Raw genomic sequence first — 24,836 nt, forward strand, 5'->3', positions numbered from 1 at the left:
AATATCGTAATGGCGATGTATACTGCCAGGTGAGTACTAGACTACTCATAGGGATCACTTCGCAAATTATATAAAAGTCTAACCATTGTGCTGTGTATCTGAAATTAATATAAAAATAATATTGAAGGTCAACTCTAATTGAGAAATAAAAACTAAAAAAAGAAGAAGAAAAAAGCATAGATTACCCATATAAAGAAAAATAAGTAAAATAAAATAGGTGTACTATTTGTATTTCTATCAGCAATGAATAAGAACTGCTGTTACTTCCCATAACTCTACATTTTATTTTATTTTATTTTATTTTATTTTAGCCATTCTAGTTGTAAATTATTTTTGCTTTAATTTTAATTTATCTAATTAATAATTATTTTTAGTATTTTTTTATGTTTTCTTGTCAAGGTGTATATCTTCTTATCTGATGAATCTGTTCGATTTCTTTCATTATATTTAGAATGGTTTAGTCTTCCTACCATTGAGTTATACCAGAAGTTACAAAATAATATAGAGAGCATACAGAGGGCCCATACACCCTTCAGCTGGTTTCCCCAAATGGCAACATATTACATGACTTATATCAAATATTTCTTATATGTAGTACACTATCAAAACCAGGAAATTGGCACTGGTGAATTCATAGACCTTACTCCTTAGCTTTTATCAGTTCTACATGCATTTGTGGGGTGTGTGTGTGTGTGTGTGTGTGTGTGTGTGTGTGTGTGTGTGTTGAATTGCCATCTTAACAATATTGGGTTCTCACTTGATAAATATAGCTGTCTCAGTTTATTTCAATCGGCTTTAATTTTTCTCAGGTAGGTATATTAGTTTTCAGTGTTCAAGTGTTGCATTTATTTTATTAAATATATTTATAAACATTTTATTTTTAAAACTATTATAAATAGAATGCTTTTCTAAATTTTATTTTCACATTGTTCAATATTATAATAGTAATAATGAAAATGTAAATAACATTTTATATTGATCTTTCATATTATGTGGCTTTCCTAAACTCTATTTTGTTGTTGTTGTTTGTTGTTGTTGTTGTTTTGTTTTAGTTTGGGTTTTGGTATGTCAATTACTTAGCATTTCCATGCCCAAGATCATATCATCTGCAAACAAAGTCTTATTATTCTTTTCTAATTGGGATACCTTTAACTTGTTTTTCTTACATGATTACAGTGTATACATAACTGTTAAAATGTTAAAATATAAGTGGAGAAATAAGAGAAACTTGCTAATTTCCAATTTTATGGGAAATAATCAGCCTTTCACCATTAAGTTTATTGTTACCTGTAGATTTTTTATTGATGTTCTTTATCTGATTGGGAAAGTTTCTCTGTATTCCTGCTTCATAGAGTTTTCATCTTGAATGGTGGTTGTATTTTTTTTCAAATGTTTTTCATCTATTGTCATGATTTATGGTTTTTGTCTATTATTCTATTAATATAGTATATTACATTAATTAATTTTCAGATGTTAAACAAACTTTGGGTCATGTTTTCATTTACTCTGACAATGTCAGGCCTTTAATTGGTTGTCTAGACCATTTCCGTAAAAAGTTCTTATTGATATAGTTAGACTCATATCTTCTATCTTAACATAACAATATATGACACAGTAATAATTTACCTTCAAATAACAGTACAGTGCTTTATTTGTAATGAGGGTTTTTAGTATCCCAATTCTTCCATCTAATTGTTTGTGAAATAAAATGCTGTTATTCATTTTATTTATACATATTCTATAACCACTCAATATAGTCTTTGTATTATTGCTTTAAGTAGAGAGTTATATTTTAGCTCAATTAAAAATAAGAAAAATAAAAATAACATACTTTTATTTATTCATTTTCTGATGCTCTTCCTTTATGTAGATCCAATTTCTGACCCATATCATTTTTGTTCTGTCTGAAGAACTTTATTTAACATTTCTTATAAGACAGATCTGCTGGCAAACAATTCTATCAGTTTTTTTGAGAAAATTTTTATTCTAACTTTTAGAGGATAATTTCACTAGACACAAAATTCTGAGTTAGCATTTCTTTTTCTTTTAACACTTAAAACTTTCCTTCACTCTCTTCTTAATTGCATGTTCTTTTTAACTTTGAATAATGAAGTTTATTTAACCTAATATTTCTAAATTATTATTTAACATGTAGTCAATATAGAAATTATGAATGAGACATTTTACATCATTTTTTTTCATATTGGGTCTCTGAAATCTGGTGTTTATTTCATGCTTATTAGATATGCCAGTTCCGACTAGCCATATCTAAAATATTCCATAACCGTACGTGGCTAGCAGCTAATTTCAAAACTGCTCAATAGCAAAGGAATGAATATATTGAATTCTAGTCTTTCTTCAACCCCTGAAGAATGTCTGCCTTCAGTCTCTGAGCTTTCCTCCAACCCTTCTCTCTTCAGCTTTGAGGTCTTTGTGAGATTGCTCCAGGTTCCAGAAGTCACAGTAGCTTCACTCATGTTTTTTGATGAAAAGTCTGCTGTAATTCTTATCCTTGTTCCTCTAAAAAAGTATACCACTAGAAGCCTTAGTTGCCTTCAAGATTTTCCCATTGACTTCAGCTTTCTTTAGTTTGAATATGATATTTTTGTGGGTAGTTTTTGCTTTGGTCTTTATCCTGCTTGGTTTCTCTATCTCTTGCATGTGTGGCTTCATGTATGTTAATAATTTTGGAGAGATATTGGCCATTATTTTTTTAAGTATTTATTCTGCCCCATTCTCTTTCTACTGCTGCTGTTCTTATTAAGAAGATGTTACACTTTTTCATTTTTTTCCATAGTTTTTAATTTTGTTTTTTTTTTTTTATCATTACTTATTATAATTGTGTTTCACTTTAGGAAGCTTCTATTAAGTTCACTGAGTCTTTCTTCAGCAGTTTTGATTGTGTTTTATTGATAAGCCTTTGGAAGCTATTCTTCACCTCTGTTACTTTTTTGTTATTGTTGTTTTGTTATCATTTCATTTCAATTCTTATTGTTGAATCTTATAGTTTCCATATCTCTGCTAATATTTCCTCTCTGGTCTTCCATGTTGACGTTTTTGCCTTTAGAGCTTCCAAAATCTTAATCATAGTTATTTTAAATTTGATGTCTAATAATCCTAACATCAGTTTTATATTTGATTTCATTCTGATGCTCTTTAGACTGTGTTTTTTCTTGCCTTTTCACATACTTGTACTTTATTATTTGTTTGTTTTTTTTTTTGAAATGTAGGCATACTATATAGCATAATAGACACTGAGGTAAATAAGCCTTTATTGTGAGAATTTATGTTAACCTGTTTAGGAGATGCACTGTGTCTAATGTGTTTTGTAGCTATAGGCACCAGAATCTTCATATTGCTCTAATAGGGTAATTCCTTCCTCCACTCTTAGAACTGATCTTTCCTTCATTCTCCTCCTTAGAAGAAGTATATGTCTTGTAGCTCTTTCAGTTATAAGTCACTTTTATTGTTCCTATGTATTAGTACTGTGGTAGGGTGTGGGGAGGGGATTTTCTCTAGTTTTCATATAAGCCTCAGTCTTTTTAATGTGCCTATATTTCAGAGATGTGGCTTTCAGAAGTGTTTCTGTTGCTCCTCCAGGTACAGAGCTTTCCATACCGTGCTCCCATCCCCTAGTTCCTGCAATAATTACAACATACCCAACCTATTTTCTTAAACCTTTCTCAATTATTGACTATGACTTTATTATTATTTTCTTTAGGTGAGACAAGAAGAGTGTAGTTGGCTAGAGTAGATAGAATTGTCTTTCTCCAGCTAGAGATAATATTCCAAAATTGCTCTCTGATTAAGTTCTTCCAAAGGGAGGTTAAGCATTTGTTAGGAAGAAGGGCCTGGGAAGGTTTAACAATAGTTATTCTTCTCTTTCCCCTGCAAAATTTATACGGAGAGCTTTCACAGATAGGGTTTGTAATAGTGGTCCTGGAAAAAAGGCAGGTAAAAATATGATGGTGCCTTATGACTGTACTCCTTAGGAGCTTTTTATCTCATGTTTGTCTACTCTTGGTTTCCAGCAATCTGTCCAAATTGTTATTTAAATATTCCTAGTGGCTTATGTAGTTCAGTGGCAAATTGCAGGTGAACAATTTGCAGTTCCTGTATTTTCTGTTTCTGTGTGTACTTAGCTTTCCAGATTCTTTCTCTGCAGCCTCAGTTCCCTGATGAGTCCAAAAAAGTTATTGATATCAGTTTGTTCGGCGTTTTCTTATAATGACAGGACAAATGACTTGCAAATTCTTTATGTAGGAGCTCTTATGCAATTTTCTAACAGTTTTTTAAAGATATCAATTGCTCTGCTGAAAAGTAATACATTTTAAAGGGATAGTTTATTTACCTTGTCATAAATTTATAGAAGTACAAAAATCACCAGAATCCAGAATCACTTTAAATTTTCCTTTGTGCCATTTGTAATTAATCCTTACTTCTGATCTCAGCACCAAGCAACCAGTGACCTTCTTGTCTACACAATTTGCTTTTTCTGGAAATTTTATGTAAGAAAAATGATACAAGATATCATTTTTTGTCTGGTTTCTTTTACTTATCATAATGTGTTTGATGTTCATTCATTTTGTAGCATATATCAGTAGTTTAAAACTCATTGCTGAGTAATATTATATGGTATGAATATATGTTTTACTTAATCATTCATTTAATCATAATCAGTCGATGGGCATTTATAATGTCTCTCATTTGGGACTATTAAAATAATGCTGCTGTGAACATTCTTGTGTAGAATTCTGTTTGCTTTTTTGTTTTGTAAAGCTACGTATTTGTTTCTCTTGGAATATAACAAATGATAAAGGTGCAAGTCTCTGTGTAGATATATACTTTTCATTTCACTTGGATGCGTGCTTAGAAGTGGAATTGCTGGGTCATATGGCAAGTACATGTTTAACATTTCAAGAATCTGCCTAAATATTTTCCAGAGTGATTGTATCATTTTACATTTCCATTACAATGTATGAGAGTTCCAGCTTTTCTACATTCTCACCAACATTTAACATTTTCACAACATTTTTTGCTTGCATTTTTTTTCCACCATGCAAAAAAACTATGTCATTCTGATTTTAATTTGCAATTACCTATTGACTTATGAAATGATCATTCTTTCATGTAATTATTAGGCATTTGCATATCTTCTTTGCTGAAATGTCTTGACAAATCTGAGTCCATTTTTAAATTGAGTTTTTTGTTATTATTGAATTGTAAAAGTAGTTTATGTATTCAGAACACATTTTTAATCATACATGTGAATTGTAAATATTTTCTCTTGGCTATTCTTTAGCTTTCTTTCATTGATGACATATTTTGAAGAACAAAATATTTTAATTTTGATGAAATTCTAATTATTCATTTTTTTTTTTACGGATCATGGCTTTGGTATAATACCTCAGAAGTCTTTGCCTTATTGCATAAAAGTCATGAAAGCAGAAGTGTTTGTCTTGTTGATTGAAAGGTGATAGCATTCAATCTTTCAACTTTAACCACAATATTGCACATAAACCTCTATCAAATTGTGGAATTTTCTTTTTATTCCTAGTTAGCTGAGAGTATTTATCATGGATTAGTACTGGATTTTATGAAATGCTTTTTCTGTGATTATGTGCTTTTCCTTTATATTCTACACATTAGAATCTTTTTTATATTAACTCAATTTTGCATTCTTAGTTACTTTTCATTTAATCGTGGTGTATAATTATTTTATGTAATTCTATGTTTGGTTTGCTAATATTTTGTTAAGGATTTGTGCATCTATGTTCATTATATTGTGATGTCTTTGTGTGGCTTGGATAACAGGATAATACTTGCTTCATTGAATAAGTTGCAAACTGTTGTATTCTTCACATTTTCTATAAAGTTTGTATAGAATTGGTATTGTTTTTTCTTTATATTTTTAATAGTATTCACCACTCAAGCCATCTGGCTGTTGGTATGTGAGTGTGTGTGTGTGTGTGTGTGTGTGTGTATGTGTGTGTGTGTGTGTGTATGTGTGTGTTGTCTCTGTTTGAGAATTGGGGAACACATTTGGATTTAGGCAAATTTAGTTTCCTCTGGTGTTACTTCCCATCAGTCTTTCTTAAGTCTTCTTAGCATACTCATGTAGTCTTTCAGTCACTTAGGAATGTAATATAAGGACAGTTTATCACCACCATTTGTGAAGCTATCATTTCCAGGATTGCACTTTTAATTTCTGGCTTGTCTATCACTAACCCCAACTGAGACCTCAACTTTGGGTTAACAGTGATGCTAGTTTTACATTCGTTCCCTACCAAATTTAATACTTTTACTCAGAGTGCTGCTGAGTGAGATATTTTTGTCCTCTGCATCAAATCAAGAACAACCCTTCTGGCATTAAATCTATTGGTTTTCAAGGCCAGCTGTGCCCTGGTAAAATGACAGGCATGGGAGCCGACTCAGGCAAGACCACGACTTGATTTTTACTTGATTTTATAGCAGCTTTTCATAAATGCTTCTCAATTTGTTGTTTACTTTTGATCAGTTACCTAGCCCTCAAATGGCTGTCTTGACAAATTTTTCCAGTTTTATACTTATTTTGAGGGGTAGATGACTTACTATATCTTCTGTCTGACACAGTCTCCTTATTTAGATTTATCTACACAATTTTCTTTATATTGTATCTAATTTATCACAAAATCTAACAACAACCCATGATAAACACTCTCATCTAAATAGAAATAGAAAGAAACATCCTCAATCAAATTAAAGCTATATGTATTCTGTATTTTTATAATCCGATATCTAGGATAAAATTCCCTCAATATAAAAAACTCAATTTACATTTTCTTTAGTCCAGGACTGCTGGTGGTAAATTTTCTTAATTATCATGTGAAAATGCTATATTTGTTTTAAAAGATATTGCCTCTGCATATAGAGTGGGAAGACAGTAGGCAGTTTGTTTAGCCTTTGAATCTGTCATTCAATAATCTTCTGGTTTCCATCGTTTCTGTTGGAAAGTCAACCTTCAGTTTTATTATTATTTTTTGTTATTAATGCATTTCTATTTTCAAATTACTTTCATTATGATATATTTTAGTGGTTTTATTTTAATATTTATTGCACATAATATTTCTTAAGTGTGGGTCTCAAAGTCTTGTCAGTTTTAGATACATAATGCTGAGAGTATTATGTTTGAAAAACTGAAAAAGAAACCCAATAAGACTGATAGTTAAATTGACTTTACTAATTTTTTAGTATAGAATAAACTGGAAATTGCTTATGTCTAAGAATCAAAAAAAGAGTGAAGGGATTATTACCAAATAAAAGTTATCAGGCTAACTAGGAAGTAATTTATAATTATTAAAATGTTCAGTTATTATTTACAATGCAAGCGAGGCCCTCATTTTTTTTTTTTGGCGTTTCACCATTAATTGCATACATTTTTTAAAAATTCAATGTTTTATTTAAATCTTCTTGCTTTAGAAATGATATTATAATATTTATCTGTAATTTTAAATGATTGATTTTAATTTATTGGTAAATTATAGGGATCGGCTGTGTGGAAAATTAATATGTAAATATGAAAGAGAACATTTAATTGATATTCCAGATACCACTATTTTCTATTCTAACATAAATGGACAAATCTGCGTCTCAGTGGAGTATTCATCTAGTCACGCGGATAATTCAAAAATGTGGATAAAAGATGGAACAGTTTGTGGTGAAAATAAGGTATGTAGTCTTTTATTCTCAAATGACTTTCTAATATTTATAGTATGTTTTTAAGTGCATAATTTAAGTGCACATTTAATTTCAAAAATAAAAATGTTGAAAAATTTTTAAATAAGAAAAAGCTTAAGAAGAAAAATAATATGATTTGCATCCATGCATAGATAATATCATCATGAATAGTTTATTGGCTTTTTTCATAGAAATTATGTATATTCAGTGAATTAAGAATCATATTATTCATTTACTGTATCTTAATAAATTATATTACACAGAGTACTTCTGATGTCATGAGTTATGATATAATTACTTTAAAATAGTTGTTAAAATAACATGTCGATTTTAGTGATGAACATAATAAAGAACACACAGAATAAAGAAAAAATTAATTGAAGGCACATATCTGAACTATAACTACTCTTTCTATTTTTATGAACCCTATATGAACTTTTTATTTATATACATATATAGACAAATACAGATGCTTATCTAGCTATACTAACTATATATTTTTAAAAGAATATCTGATCCTCTTATCTAATTTTGTTCTTTTATCATTCCATAGTACATACAGATATTTATTAACATTTGATGTCTTTCTAGATTTTTCCTCTATGAAATATATTTACTGATGTACATATACATAAATACAGGGATGGTTTAACATACATGAATTGATTAATGCGATACCCATATGAACAAAATAACAGGTATAGAAGGAAAATACTTTAATATAAAGTCTATAGGCAACAAACTCTAAGCTAACATCATACTTAATGGTGAAAAACTAAAACTCTGCTCTCTAAGATCAGGAACAAGACAAGGCTGTGCTGTCATCACTATTATTCAATATAATGTTGGAAGTGCTAGCTAGAGCAATCAGACAAAAGAAAAAAATAAAAGTCATCCAAATAGGAAATAAAAAAGTCAAATTGTCACTTTTTGCAGATGACATGATTCTTTATATGAAAAACTCTAAAGATTCCAATGAAAAACTATTAGAAACAATAAACAAATACAGTAAACTTGCTGGATACAAAAATAATGTACAAAAATTTATAGCATTCCTATACACTAACAATGAATTATCAGAAAAAGAAAAGGAGAAAAAAATTTCTTTTACGATTGCAACAAAAAAAATAAAAAACCTAGAAATAAACCTAATGAAGCATATGAAGGATCTATACTCTGAAAACTATAAGACATTATTAAAAGAGTCTGTAGAAGACTCAAAGAAATGTAAATATATTTTGTGTTCATGGATTGTAAGAACCAACATAGTTAAAATGACCTTAATACCCAAAGCATTATACAGATATAATGCAATCCCCATCAAAATCCCAACAACATTTAAAAAAAAATAGAACAAAAAAATCATCGGATTTATATGGAAGCACAAAAGATGCCAAATAAACAAACCATTCTTATAAAAAAGAATATGGCTGGAAGCATCACTCTGCCACACTTCAAATTATACTACAAAGTGATAATAATCAAAACAACATGGTATTGGCTTGCTGAAAAACGGACACACAAACCAATGGAACACAATCGAGAGTCCAGAAAAGAACTCCTCTATGCATAGGCAAATAATTATCAACAAAGAAGTCAAGAACATACAATGGAGAAAGCTCTTTAATAAATGGTACGGGGAAAATTGGAATGCTACATGCAAAAGAATAAAACTAGACTACTATCTGTCACCATATACCAAAATTAACTCAAAATGAATCAGAGACTTAAATATAAGACACAAAGCAATAAATTCCATAGAAGAAAACATAGGCACTAAATGCATGGACCTGGATTTAGAGAGAATTTTATTAATATGACCTCACAGACAAGGGAATTAAATAAAAAAAGTAAGTGAATGGGACTATATCAAACTAAAAAGATGCTGCACAGCAAAAGAAACTATCAGCAAGACAAAGAGGCAACCATCTGAATGCAAGATGTCTGCAAACAATGCCTTCAATAAGGGCCTAAATCCAAAATATATTAAGAACTTATACAACTCAACAATTTTTTAAAAATCCAATTAAAAATAGGCAGAGGTCCTGAATAGACATTTCTCCGAGGAAGATATACAAATGGCCAACAGGCATATAAAAAGATGCTCAACTTCACTAGCTATTAGGGAAATGCAAATCAAAACCACAATGAGATACCACCTCACACCTGTTACAATGACTATCGTCAACAGGGCAAGTAATAAAAAGTGTTGGAGAGGTTGTTGAGAAAAAGAAATCCTTATACACTTCTGGTGGGAATGTAAATTGGTATAGTCACTATGGAAAATTGTATGGAAGTTCCTCAAAAAATTAGGAATAGAGTAACTATGTTACCCAGCAATCCCTCTTCTGAATATTTACCCAAAAAAGTTTAAAACATTTACCCACAAGATATATGCACCTCGATATTCATAACAGCATTATTCATAGTGATCAAGACATGGAAAGAAATGAAGTGTCCTTCAATAGATAATTGGATAAAGATGTAGTACATATATACAATTACTCAGCCATAAGAAAAGACAAAGTATTGCCATTTGCAACAATATGGATGAATCTTGAGATTATCATGTAAGCAAAACAAGTCAGACAGAAACAGTTGAAAACTATATGATTTCACTTATATGTGAAATACAAAACTGGAAACAACAAACAAATATGACAAACAGAGACTCAGGGACTGGACAGCAGAATAGTGATTACCGGAGGGAAGATGGGGAGGTGGGAGGTAGATAGGGGTAAAGTGGTTCAAATATATGGTAACAAAAGGAAATTTAACTTTGGATGGTGAACACACAATACAACATACATATGATGTATTATTGAATCGTACACTTGAAAATTATATGATTTATTAACCAAAGTCACCCCAATAACTGTAATAAAAAATAAAATAAAGTACATTATTTTAACCCAATAATTATGGAAATATTTATCATATATTATAAAGTTCTACCACAATCTAACTTTACTAATTTTCACTTAAAAATTCAGAAGTAAAAAAAGTAAACAAAAGAAAAATTATCTCCAAATTCTCATATAAAAATTCAACCATTTAAAAAACTTTGTAACATGGACACAACCAAAGTATCCTATGATAGATGATTGGATAAAGAAGCTGTGGTACATATATACAATGGAATATTACTCAGCTATAAGAAGAGATGAAATACTGTTGTTTGCGACAACATGGATGGATCTCAGGATAATCATGCTAAGTGAAATAAGCCAGACAGAAAAAATTGAAATTTACATATCACTTATATGTGGGATACAAACCTAAAAGCAACAAATGAACAGGACAAACAAGCAGAGACTCGTGGATAGACTAGTGGTTACCAGAGGGTAGGGAGGAGGGGGAAGGTAGATGGGGTAAAAGGGGTCATGTATGTAGTGACAGCAAGAATTCTAACTGTGGGAGATGAACACGTAATGTAAATATATGTATGCCTTACTGTTAAAATGTACAGCTGAAACGTACCAGATTTCATTAACCAATGTCACCATACAATAATTAATTAATTAATTGATTAAAAAATATAGAGACAGAGCTTATAAGTCATATGTATCTAGTTAAACAGAAGAGAGGAAAACATATGTATAACTTACAAAACTTTATATTTTATAAATGTTTTAAAATATTTTTCTTTTTAAAAAATCTTGTTAAATCATTATTATAGTTTTTATACAAAGACAGTAATAAAGAATAATCCTTCCTGATGTGCTTTTGATACTTAAAAATTGAACATGACCCTCTAGAAAACCATCATGTAGGCTATCAACCAACAATTGTGGCAGCGTTGACTTAGAAAATTTTATAAATATCACTTAATTCTACTTTGCAAATTCATGGCTACAGTAACTGACTTTGAGGATGAAGAAAAGCCTCAACAGTATGCATTGTGACTAATAAATTCAAAATAATATAGAATATGCATGAAGTGAATTCTAAATTAAAGTCCGAAGAGATGAAAGAAAGAAAGAAAGAAAGAAAGAAAGAAAGAAAGAAAGAAAGAAAGAAAGAAAGAAAGAAAGAAAGAAAGAAAGAAAGAAAGAAAGAAAGAAAGAAAGAAAGAAAGGAAAGAAAGAAAGAAAGAAAAAGAGAAAGAAAAAGAAGGGAGGAAGAAAGGAAGAAAGGAAGATTGGGAAGGAATCAAATCTGCTGTGAATCAAATTAACTTTTATTAAATCAAATAATTATCAAAAAAACTTTGTATTCTTTGTTCTTATGAAATTCATTTTGGGAAATTTCCCAATTTATTGCTTAATCTCTCTTTAATTTTTAACTCTCCATTATTTCTAAACAGCCTACCATAGGCTGTAGGAGTGAGAAACTGCACAGGAAACAAGAACTACCAAGTATGGCTTAAACAGTGTATGATTTATCTTCTTCATCATATAAAAAAATAGTGAAGATTGTTCATCTATAGAAGTTATGGGGTTACATCATGTCATCAAAGATCCAGACTCAATCTAGTTTTCAGCTATAAGCTGAAAGTGATTCTTTCTTTTGCTTTCAAGATGGTTGATGGACTCCCATTATCTCCACATTTCATGAAGGATTATTGGAAAGAACTAAAGGAAGAAAAAGGTGCATGCCATCTTTAGTCACCACAGTTAGTGAACAAGATGAGGGATATCTGGCAGTCACTATTCTTCTACAGTATTTATGACCAGGGTGATGCTTCACCAAATAGACATCTACTTCAGTAGCTTGAAAATATGCTACTGTTCATCATTAAAAAACAATACACAATGATGTTTGAGAAGTTTCTGTTTCAATGTAGAGGGATAATGAGGCTGAGTAGAGATCTTGGAAGGTGTTATCCAAGTGATGGCCACAAAACTTTGACTTCATTTATATCATATATTTCTATTAGCAAAAGGTGATCAAGCTAGTGCTGATCGTGTTAGTGCTCTAAAAGATGATCATGTTAGTGTTCTAAAAAATTTTTTGTATTCTGCAAATTAGTGTCATTATTTTTTAAATACTCATGTAAATGTTTATTTGGATTAGAATGAAACACCATCAAAAGAAATTTCAGAATTTCTTTCATCAACAAAGAAATAGGATGAGGTATTGGATCCTATACACATTGTTTCAATTCTCAGACTTTAATGACTAAGTATTAAAAATGGTTGTAAATATTACCACCCACTTCCACCTATATACACACACACAGACACCTTACTGTTGAATTATATGCCAAAAACTTACTGGATTTCATTAACCAATGTTACCATAATAAAAAAAAATTAAAAATTAAAATAAAATCTTAATCTTGAAGGTCAAGTAGAAATTATAAGCATAAAATCTGATTTAAAAATGTTTGTCGAAGAAATAAACAACAAATACTCATAAAAATATTTTACTGCAATTCTGAGGGAACAGCTGAAAGAGTTATAGAGTGATTTGATGGAAACAAGAAATCACAGATAATTGCCATCATTCTCATTATCTAGCATCCCCACTATGGTTGGACACCAGAAGATACATGTGGAACACGACATCACCATTAAAAACAGACATGGTAATTATGAACACTCCAAGACTTTGGTGTTATATTTTTTCCTTGAGTAAAAAATATAAAAGATTAGAGTATGAAAAGAATTCTAAAATGTGGAAAAGGTAATATTTATTTGCCTCTTCTTCAAAAATGGAAAAAAGAAACTGGTTTCAAGTTGCTAAAACATAAACCATTTGTGTGCTCATAAAAAGATATACACAAATCGTTATATCACACTAATAACGAAAATAAAGCAGATTGTTGGAAGTGACCTAGCTGGGTCTGAAACACCATGCTGACTTTGATAAACAGAAACCAATCATAATCAATTTTAATGGTCAAAAGTGTACAACATTGAAACTTGTGTTCCTGGAGGACTCCCCTTTATTTATTTTTAATTGTTTTTATAATAATGAATGCATTTTAAAATGTTTCAAAACATTTTTGTCTGAACTAATTTGACGTCTTGTGTTTTATTCACATTTAATCCTTTTATAATATTAAATAAATATTCTGCTTCCCCCCCACAATTTCAACCATAGCAATCAATTATATTTGTTCAAACTGTATATTCCTCATATACAATAGAATTCAATACATTATTTTTTAGGATGCCCTTGGCTGATGGGATAACAATATATACATTTGACCTTCAAACAACACAGGTTTGAACTTACACTTAAACGCAGGTTATTTTCAATAAATACACAGGTTTCGTATCCATGGATTCAACCAATGGTGGAGTGAAAACAGTACTTTGTCTACGGTTGGGGAACTGAAAATGTGGAGGGTTGACAGTATGCATTGTTTTATGCCATTTTATATAAGGGACTTGAGCCTCCATAAATTTTGTTATCTACAGTGGTCCTGGAACCAGGGCTCTGAGAATACCCAGGGTTGACTGCAGTTAAGTTTTGGGGGAGGCAAAAGTTATACACTAATTTTTAATGGTACAGTGGTCTTTGCCCTTAACCTCTGAGTTCTTCAAACATCAACTGTATTGTTTTCAACATGACTTTAGTGATTTTACCTCTGATCCTAGTTCTAAAGCACTGGATATTAAAAAATATTTTTGTGGTAAAATATGCATAATGTAAAATTTATCACTTTAACCATTTTTAAGTGTACAGTTCAGTGACACAAGTGTATTTACATTGTTGTGCAACCATCATTACTGTTCATTTCCAGAAATTTTTCTTCATTTCAGATAAACTCTGTACCCATCAAACTATAATTCCCCAGTGACCCTTATCCACAGCCCCTGGTAATTACCATTCTACTTTCTGTCTCCATAAATTTGAATATTCTGGTTACCTCATACAAATGGAATTATTCAATATTTGTCCTTTGAGTTTGGCTTATTTCACCTGGCATAATGTTTTCAATTTAATCCATGTTGTTGTATCAAAATTTCATTCCTTTAAAAGGCTCAATAATGTTCCATTAGAAGTTTATACCATATGTTGTTTATTCATGCATCCATCAATAGAAATTTGGTTTATTTCAATCTTCGGGCTGTTGTAAATAATGCCGCTATCATCATTAATGTACAAATTTCTGCTCAAGTTCTTGTTTTCAAGTGTTTGGATTATGTATCTAAAGGTGAAATTGCTGGATCATATGGTAATTTCATTTGATTCTTGAGGAATTCCTATACTGTTTTCTACTACTTTACATTCCCACCATCGATGCACAAGGGTTACAATTTCTCCACATCCTCACCAACATTTGTTCTTTTGTATTCTTTCTAATAGCTATTCTAATGGCTTGAAGTGGCACCTCATTATCATTTTTTATTTTTCTAATGATTAGTAATGTTGAGCTTATCTCCATCCTTATCAGACATTTGCATATCTTTTTTAGAGAAATGTCTATTCATATCCTTTGCTCATTTTAAAAAAATTTAATAGGGTTGTTTTTTGTTGTTAAGTTTTAGGAGTTCTTTATATTTTCTAATTATTAATTCATAGTTAGATATAAGATTTACAAATATTTTCTCTCATTCCATGGGATACATTTAACTTTGTTGATTGCTTTGATGCACAAAAGTTTTTAATTTAGATAAAGTCCAATTTATTTATTTATTTTTTTGCCTATACTTTTTGTGTTATATTCAAGAAATCATTGCCAAATCCAATATCATGAAATTTTCCCCCTACATTTTATTCTAGAAGTTTGGTAGTTTTATATCTTACATTTGAGTTTAGGATCCATTTGGAGTTATTTTTTTGTATATGGTTTAAGTGAAAGGTCCAAGTTCATTCTTTTGCATGTAGCTATTTAGTGTGACTTTCTATGGCAATTTTATTGAAAATCATTTGGCCATATCTGAAAGACTATTTCCGGGCCCCTTATTCTTTTCCACTGGGCTATATGTCTTTGTTTACGTTAGTATCACACTGTTTTGATTACCGTAGTTTTTTTAGCAAATTTGAAATCAATAAGTGGGTGTTCAAATTTTTCTTTTTTTTCAAATTGTTTTACCTATTTGTAGTCTCTTAAAATTCTATAATGAGTTTTAGGATGTGTTTTTCTATTTCCGCAAAAAACATTGGGATTTTCTAAGTTTTATGTTGAATCTGCAAGTTGCCTTGGGTAGTATTGACAGCTTAACAATCTTTTCTTCGATGCATAAACATGGGATATATTTCTACATGTGTCTTCTTTAATATTTTTCAGCAATGTTTTATAGTTTTCAGTGTACAAGTCTTTCATTTCCTTGATTAAGTTTATTCCTAAATATTTTATTATTTTTGATGCTATTGTAAATGAAACTGTTTACTTAATTCCCTTTTCAAAATATGCGCCATTAGCATGTAGTAATGCAATTGATTATTATGTGTTGATTTTGTGTTCTGCAACTCTGCTGAATTTGTTTACTAGTTCTAAAATTGTGTGTGTGTGTGTAATATTTATGATTTTCTACATATAAAGTCATGTCCTCTGTGAACAGAGATAATTTTATTTCTTTATGCCATTTTATTTCTTTATGCCATTTATTTCTTTTTCTTGCTATGGATAGAATTTTCAATACTTTGATGACTAGAAGTCATGAAAGTAATTATCTTTGTATTGTTTTTGATGTTCGAGGAAAAACTTTAAAAAAATCATCACGTACTATGTGAGCTGTGTGTTTTTTACAGATGGCCTTAAGTACATTGAGGTAGTGTATTTCATTGATTGATTTTTTTTTTTTTTATGTTAAACTATCTTTATATTCTGGGAACAAATCCCACTGGTCATATTGTATAAACTTTTTAATATGCTGCTGAATTTCATTTACTAGTTTTTTGTTGAGAAAGTTGCATCAATGTTCAAAATCAATATTGGTTTGTAGTTTTCCTTTCTCGTAGTGTCTTTGTATTAGAGTAACATTGGCCTCATACCATGCAACCAGAAGTGTTCTCTCTTGTTCAAATATTTTGGAAGAGTTTGAGAAAGTTTGATTTAATTCTTCTCTAAGTAGTAGAATTTACCAATGAAGCCATCAGTCCAGGAATTATCTTCGTTTCAAAGTTTTTTAAAAAAATTATTATTTTCATTTTAAACTCCTTATGAGTTATAAGTCTATTCAGATTTTCTCTTTCTTTGTGATTTAGTGTTGATAGATGGGTGTTCCTAGAGATTTTTCCATTTTATCAGACTTATACAAATTGTTGGCTTATAATTTGTCATAGTACTCATAATCTTCAATATTTCTGTAAAAGTAGTAGCAATTTGTAAGTTAAATATTTGAGTTTTCTCTCTTTTTTTAGTCATTCTAGGTAAAGGGTTTTCAATTTTGTTTTTCATTTTTCTATTCTCTATTTTGTTAAGCATCATCTAATCTTTATGATTTCCTTCCTCCTACTAGCTTTGGGTTTAGTATGTTTTTTATTTATTTACTTAGGCTGCAAACTTAGGTTTTTGATTTAAGATCATTTTTCTTTTTTAAAGGTTTACAGTTAAAATTTTCTCTCAGCAGTGTTTTGCAATATGTCTCATAAGTCTTTGGTGTTTTATGTTCTTGTTTTCATTTGTAATGGTAGTTGATTTAAGATCTATTTTGTCTGATATTATTATAACCATTTATGCTTTCTTTTGTTACTATTTTCATGGAATATCTATTTTAATTCTTCCACTTTCAACATGTTTGTGTCACTAGATACCAAGTGAGTCTTTTGAAGAGAGTCTCTATCAGCACAGAGTTGAAAAATATAATCTAATCTGACAATTTATGCTATTTGATAAACCATTAACATTATTATTAATTATTTATAGAAAAGGATTTGTTTTTGCCATTTTATTATTTATTCTTTGTACTTTTTATAATTTTTTCCCTCATTTTATTCATTAGCAACTTCCTTGATGTTCTTTAGTGACACTTGACTATTTTTTTCTCATTTCACTTTGTGTATATTCTACAGATGTTTTCTTTATGATTACAACCATATGATTATATATAACATACTGAATTTATAACAATCTACTTTGAATTGATACCAAATTGACTTTAAGCACATAAAAAACTTCCACTCCTTTACTGTTTGCTCTTGACACTTGTTTTTGATGTCAAAAATTGCATGTTTATATACTGTGTAGCCATTAACATAGATTTAAAATTATCTTATGCATGTCTTTTAGACGTCATAGAAATTTTTTTAAATGGAGTTATAAATCAAAATCACATTAATACTGATTTTTATGTTTCCATTTATTTAACTTTACAAGAGATCTTTAATTTTGCACATGATTTCTAGCTATACACTAGCAACCTTTTATTTAACATGAAGGATTCCTTTTAGTATATTTTTGTAGGCCATGTCTCATGGTGATAAATTCCCTCAGCAATTACTTTAAATGTAAATGAATTAAATGCTCCAATCAAAAGATAGGGTGGCTGAATGGATAAGAAAACAAGATCCTTACATATGCTGCTTACAAGAGACACACTTCAGATTGAAAGACACACAGAAATGGAGAGTACAGCTATGGAAAATGATATTTCATCCATATGGAAACAAAGGCTAGGGTAACAATACTTATCCTAGACAAAATAGACTTTATAACAAAGACTGTAATAAGACAAAGAAAGACCCAATAATGTCACTTCTGGATATTTATCTGAATAAACCCAAAACACTACTTCGAAGGGACATGTGAATCCATATGTTCATTACAGTATTATATAATAACCAAGATATGGAGGTGACCTAGGTGTCCATTAATGGATGAATGGATAAAAAAGAGGTGGTACATATATGTGTTAGAATATTACTTAGCCATATAAAAGAACGAAATCTTGCCATCTGCAATAACATGGATGGACCTAGAGGGTATTGTTATGAGTGGAGTAAGCCAGACAGAGAAAGAGAAATGCGATATTATTTCACTTAGGAGTGGAATCTCAAGAAGAAAATAAATAAACAAACAAAACAGAAGCAAACTCATAGAACATTTTGATGGTTGCCAGATAGGAGGAGTTGTGGGGTGGGAAAAAGGGGGAAGGGATTAAGAATTACAAATTGGTAGTTACAAAACAATCATGGGGATATAAAGTATAGCATAAGGAATATAGTCAATAATATTGTAATAACTATGTATGATGTCAGATGAGTGGTGATCACTTTGTAAGTTATATAAATAATCACTTTAGATTGCTTTGGGTATTATATGGACATTTTAACGATGTTAATTTTTCCTACTTATGAGCATGGTATATGCTTCCATTATTTGTATTTTCCTCAATTACTTTCTTTACTGTCTTATAATTTTCCAACTACAAGTCTTTTACCTCATTAATTAAATTTATTCCAAGGTATTTTTTTTTTGATGCAGTTGCAAATGGGATTGTTTTCTTAATTTCTCTTTCTAATAATTCTTTATTTGGTGTATAGAAATGCAACTCACTTGCGAATATTAATTTTGTGTTCTGCTACTTTACTGAATTCACTTATGAGTTCTAACTCTTGTTAGGTGAAATTTTTAGAGTTCTCTATATATAGTATCACGTCATCTGCAAAGAATGAATTTTACTACTTTCCAATTCAGATGCCTTTTTTAAAATTTTTTTTATTTTAATTTTTTTTATTGTCTAATTGCTGTGGTTAGGACTTCCAATACTTTGTTGAATAGAAGTGGTGAAAGTGGATATCCTTGTCTTGTTCCTGATCATAAGGGGAATGCTTTTAACTTTTCCCTCTTGAGTATGTTAGCTGTGAGTTTGTCATATATGGCCTTTACTATGTTGAAGTATGTTTTGTCTATTCCCACTTTGCTGAAAATTTGTTTTTATCACAAATGAATGCTGGATTTTGTCAAATGCTTTTACTACACTATTGATACGATCATATAATTTTGATTTTTCATTTTGTTTATGCGGTGATGTACAATGTTCATTGATTTGTTGATATTTAACCAAACTTGTATCCCAGTAATGATCTCACTTGATTATAGTGTATGATCTTTTTAATGTTTTGCTAAATTTGGTTTGCTAATATTTTGGTGGGGATTTTTGCATCTATGTTCCTCGGGGATTTTAGTCTATAATTTTATTTTTTGTATTGCCTTTGGAAGCAAGATAATGATGGCCTCTTAAAATGAGGTTGGGTGCCTTCTATCCTCTTGTATTTTTTGGAAGATTTTGAGAAAAATAGGTGTTAATTCTTCTTTGAATGTATGGTAGAATGAAGCTGTGAAGCCATCTTGTCCAGAACTTTTGTTTGTGGAGAGTTTTTTGAATAATGATTCAGTTTTGTTAGTAGTAACTGGTCTGTTCAGATTTTTCTCTTTCTTCTTGATTCATTCTTGGAACATTGTATGTTTATAGAAATTTATCAATTTCTTCCATATTGTCAAATCTGTTGGCATGCAATTGTAATATTTTCTTCTAATTTTTTGTATTTCCATTCTTTCAGTTGTCACTTCTCCTCTTTCATTTCTGATTTTATGTATTTGAGTCCTCTATTTTATATATGATGAGTCTGGTTAAAGGTTTCTCAATTTTGTTTATCTTTTCAAGGAATCAGCTCTTGGTTTTACTGATCTTTTGTAATTTTTAGACTCCATTGTGATTATTTCCATTTTGATCTTTATTATTTCCCTACTTCTACTTACTTTGGGCTCTCTTTGCTGTTCTTTTTCTAGTTCTTTTAGGTGTAACTTAGATTGCTTATTTGAGAAATATTTTTGTTTTCTTTCTTGAAGTAGCCCTGTATTGTTATGAATTTCCCTCTTAGAACTGCTTTCACTGTGTCCCATAGAGTTTGGATTGTTGTGTTTTTGTTTGTATTTTTCTCTTTTAATTTTTTTCTTGATTTCATTGATAGCTCTTTATTGTTTAGTAGCATGTTATATAGCCTTTATCTGTTAGTGTGTTTTTCAGTTTTTTTTTCTTGTAATTGATCTCTAGTTTTATAACTTTGTGTTTGGAGAAGATACTTGTTATGATTTCAGTCTTCTTAAATTTATTGAGAATTGCTTTGTGGCCTAATATGTGGTCTATCTCGGAAAATGTTCCATGTGTCCTTGAAAATAACATATATTCTGTTGCTTTGAGTGAAATGCTCTAAAAATATTAATTACATTTATGTGATCTAATGTGTCATTTAAGGTTGCTCTTCTCTTGTTGATTTTTCTAGAAGATCTATCTCTTGATGTCAATGGGGTGTTAAAGTTCCCTACTATGACTATGTTGCTGTCAATCTCTTCCTTTATGTCAGTTAATATTTGCTTTTTGTATTTAGATGTTCCTATATTAGGTGCATAAATGTTTACAAGAGTTATATCCTGTTGTTGGACTGATCCCTTTATCATGTTGTAATGTACCTTTCTGTCTCTTACTGTAGCCTTTGTTTTAAAGTCTATTTTGTCTAAGTATTAATATCCTAGCTTATTTTTGTTTTGTTTCCATTTGTATGAAATATCTTTTTCATCCCTTTACTTTCAGTCTGTGTGTGTCTTTCAATCTGAAGTGGGTCTGTTGTAGACAACATATGTTTAAATCTTGTTTTCTTATCCATTCAGCTATCCTATGTCTTTTGATTGAATTATTTAATTCATTGACATTAAAGTAATTATCGATAGGTATGTGGTTATTGCCTTTTTATTATTCATATATATTTCCTCCTTCTTAAAGAAGTTTCTTTAACATTTCTTGTAATACTTGTTTGATGATGAATTCTTTAGCTTTTTCTTGTCTGGGAAGCTCTTTATCTCTCTCTCAATTTTAAATGCCAACTTTGTTGGGTAGAGTAGTCCTGATTGTGGTTCCTTACTTTTCATCGCTTTAAATATTTCATGCCATCCTTCTGGCCTGCAAAGGTTTTATTGAGAAATCAGTTAACAGTCTTATGGGGGTTCCCTTTAAATAACTAACTGACTTTGTCTTGTTGCTTTTTAGATTCTTTTTATCTCTAATCTTTGACATTTTAAATACGTGTCTTGATTTGGGTCTCTTTGTCTTTATCTGTTTGGGAATCTCTGCGATTCCTGAACTTGTATGTCTATTTTCTTCACCAGGTCATGAAAGTTTTTGGTCATTATTTCTTCAAATAGGTTCTTAATCATTTGTTCTCTCTTTTTTCTTTCTAGTACCCCTATGAGGTGAATATTGTTATGCCGATGTCCTAGATGCCCTTAAACTATCCTCATTTTTTTAATTCTTTTTTCCTTTTTGCTGTTTCAATTGGTTGTTTTCTGCTATCTCATTACCTAAATCACTGATTTGATCCTTTGCTTCATTTAATCTGCTCTGGATTCCTTCTAGTATATTCTTCATTTCTGACTTTTTAAAATTGGTTTCTAGTTCTTTTTTATGCTTGCTATCTCTTTGTTGAAATTCTCACTAAATTCCTTGAACATCCTTATAACCATTGTTTTGAACTCTGTATCTAAAGCATTGCTTGCCTCCATTTAGTTTTGTTTTGTTTTCTTGGAGTTTTCTCTTATTTTTTCATTTAAGACATTTTTGTTTGTTTGTTTCCTCGTTTTGGTTGCCTCTCTGTATTTGTTTCTATGTATTAGGTAGATATGCTATATCTCCTAGTCTTGGCCAGGTGGCTTTATATAAAAGCTGTCCTTTGGGGCACAGTAGTGTAGCCACCCTGGTCACCTGAGCTGGATCCCCCAGGAGTGTCGTTTGTGTGGGTTGTGTGTGACCTCCTGTTGTATTTGAGCTTTGATTGCTGTAGGTACATCAGCAGGTGGGATTGACCTTCAGGTTTACTAGCTTTGAGGAGTGCTCACGACCATAGCATACGAGCTGCTATGCAAGGATTAACCCCATGAAGTAGGCTTCACTTTAGCATGTTCAGGTGCCTTCTGAGACCACCCTTTGGAAGTGCAGCTTGTGGGGCTAATCTGGTGGTTTTCTATTATAGTTTAAAGCTGGCCACCAGATGTGCTGGTTCTGGGGCCTCTTGGAAGGGCTTCTTATGCAGGCTAAGTTCACCTGCTGCCTGTGATTGGCCTGGGGTGATCTGGTAGGAGCTACAAAGAGACCCATGGTTGGTAACTGCCTGTGCTGGACTTGGAGGTACTTGGGAGAGGATACACACCAAATTGAGGTTGGTTGTCACCAGTACTGGGCTTGGGGCAGTTCAGCAAAAGGCCTAGGGAACCCTAGGTCTGCCAATGCCTGTCAGCTGTCTCTAAGGCTCAAAAACTTCCAAGAGTTGTCCAAGAAAAAGTAAAGCTCAGGGCAACAACAGCTACCTGCCAGCCATGATAAAACCTCTGGTGGTGTATAAGTTGGATTGGGCGGATACACAGGGAGTCACCAGGGTGTAGTATGTGTGGCTCACCAGGCCAATGCAAGTTCATATTTGGCCATTTGGGGGAGGGCTCAACACAGAGACAGGAAAGAGGGCATTGTGCTTGCCAACTACAGGGGAGTAGGGCTCAACACAGGGACAAGAAAGAGGGCATTGTGCTTGCCAACTACAGGGGAGTAGGGCTCAACACAGGCAAAATGGAGGCTCTCAGTCCAGCCCTCACCCTTTAGCCACACTATTCAGTCTCTTCCTGTATGTTTCTGGCATCCTCCAAGTCACAATCCCTCCACTAGAGCTTAGGGTGAGTGCCTGGAAGTGAGAGAGTCTGTGTGTGGGCCATGTCTGGGTTTCCAGCATCCTTCTGTCTCACCCAGATGGATGGAATCTGACTGATTTTCACAGCCAGATGTTTTGGGAGCTGCTCTTCCTGGCACTGGTGAGGGGCAAAGACCCCTCAGTTGAGACCTTCCTCCTGATTCTTGACTATCACAAGAAGGTAGGAAGCCAACCTGTTTTGCATCTCTGCCTCTACTCTCAGGTCAAAATGGCTTCTTCTTTATATCTTTAGTTATAGGACCTCTGTTCATCTAATCTTTGGATGGTTCTCCAGGGTGATTGGTCTATATTTTAGTTGTAATTTTAGGGTGGTCATGGGAGGAGGCAAGCACAGTGTTTACCTGCTCCACCATCTTGACCAACACTCCGAATAGTCTATGGAGGGTCATTTTAAATATTTCTTTTCTTATAAGTATCTTGTATTTCATTTTTATGTTTAAGTTATGTTCAACATTAGGTTTCACTGTTCTCACATGTTAGATAAGAAGGTTTCACTGTTCTCACATGTTAGATAAATTCCTTGTATTTTATTTTTTCATAAAGCTTTTTTCATTATACTAATTATCACATATTTATCTTTGCCTTTTTTGTCTATTTCATGGTTATACCTTCTATCTCACAATAAGCATGAAAGATGTTTTTATTGTTTTTTTTACTCTCAGGTAATCAGAGTCTCATCTAGTGCTGAAAACATAATAGCATAATATTTATTATTAAATGAATAACTTTTAATTAGATACCAAATACAAATGATTTCAGTTAACTTAATTTGGCTTATTTCCTTTTAGGTGTGCAAGAATAAGGAATGTATAGAGAATACTGAGATTGTTTATAACTGTCCTTCATCAAAATGCAACAATCAGGGTGTAAGTACCAGTACTATGAGAAAAGAATGCAAATCATTAAAAGTGATTCTAGGAAAGAAAACACAGCTACGGACACACACACTCACACACACATTTATAAACCTCATAAGAAAATCAACCTTATCTGACTTAAGTATTATTTTAAAATTATACTTGAACACAAATAATTTGAGCTACTTATATTTCTCTTTTTTTCAGGTGTGTAATAATAAAGATAACTGTCACTGTAAACCCAGATATTTACCTCCAAACTGCAATACTGAAGATGAATCTTTTCCTGGTGGGAGCATTGACAGTGGCAATTTTCCACCTGCAGGAGCACGAAATCCTGGTAAGTATTAATAACAAATTGAAAACATCATTAGAATAACATTTTAATTTATTAAATTAAAATTAATAATATCTAATCTGCCAGTTTATATTTAGATTATGTTTGAACATTAAATAATAAATCATATAAGCTATTTAACTTATGTTTTAGTTACAGAAAGTAATGTAATATATATTATAGGTGAGATATGTCAGTTAAGGCCCAGGCTGGAAAACAGAAACCACTTTAGTCCTTCATACAGAAGGAATTTTACATAAGGCATTAGGTAAGATGAAATGGCAGAGATGAAAACTAGTCAGAGAATGATGAGGTAAACCAGAAATTAGCAA

The 24,836-nt window shown here is 31.3% G+C and overlaps 1 protein-coding gene across 1 annotated transcript in view; it reads left to right on the forward strand.

Moving 5' to 3' along the window:
* ADAM2 (ADAM metallopeptidase domain 2) overlaps positions 1-24,836 on the forward strand; it is a 93,840-nt gene that overhangs the window by 62,899 nt on the left and 6,105 nt on the right. Inside the window, exons 16-18 of the mRNA XM_006916283.1 lie at positions 7,524-7,707; positions 24,099-24,176; positions 24,375-24,507. Of these exons, the coding sequence (XP_006916345.1) occupies positions 7,524-7,707; positions 24,099-24,176; positions 24,375-24,507 (395 nt within the window). The remainder of the gene's footprint in view (positions 1-7,523; positions 7,708-24,098; positions 24,177-24,374; positions 24,508-24,836) is intronic.

Source organism: Pteropus alecto, unplaced genomic scaffold (assembly GCF_000325575.1).
Source record: "Pteropus alecto unplaced genomic scaffold, ASM32557v1 scaffold24, whole genome shotgun sequence".
NCBI classification, from domain to species: domain Eukaryota; kingdom Metazoa; phylum Chordata; class Mammalia; order Chiroptera; family Pteropodidae; genus Pteropus; species Pteropus alecto.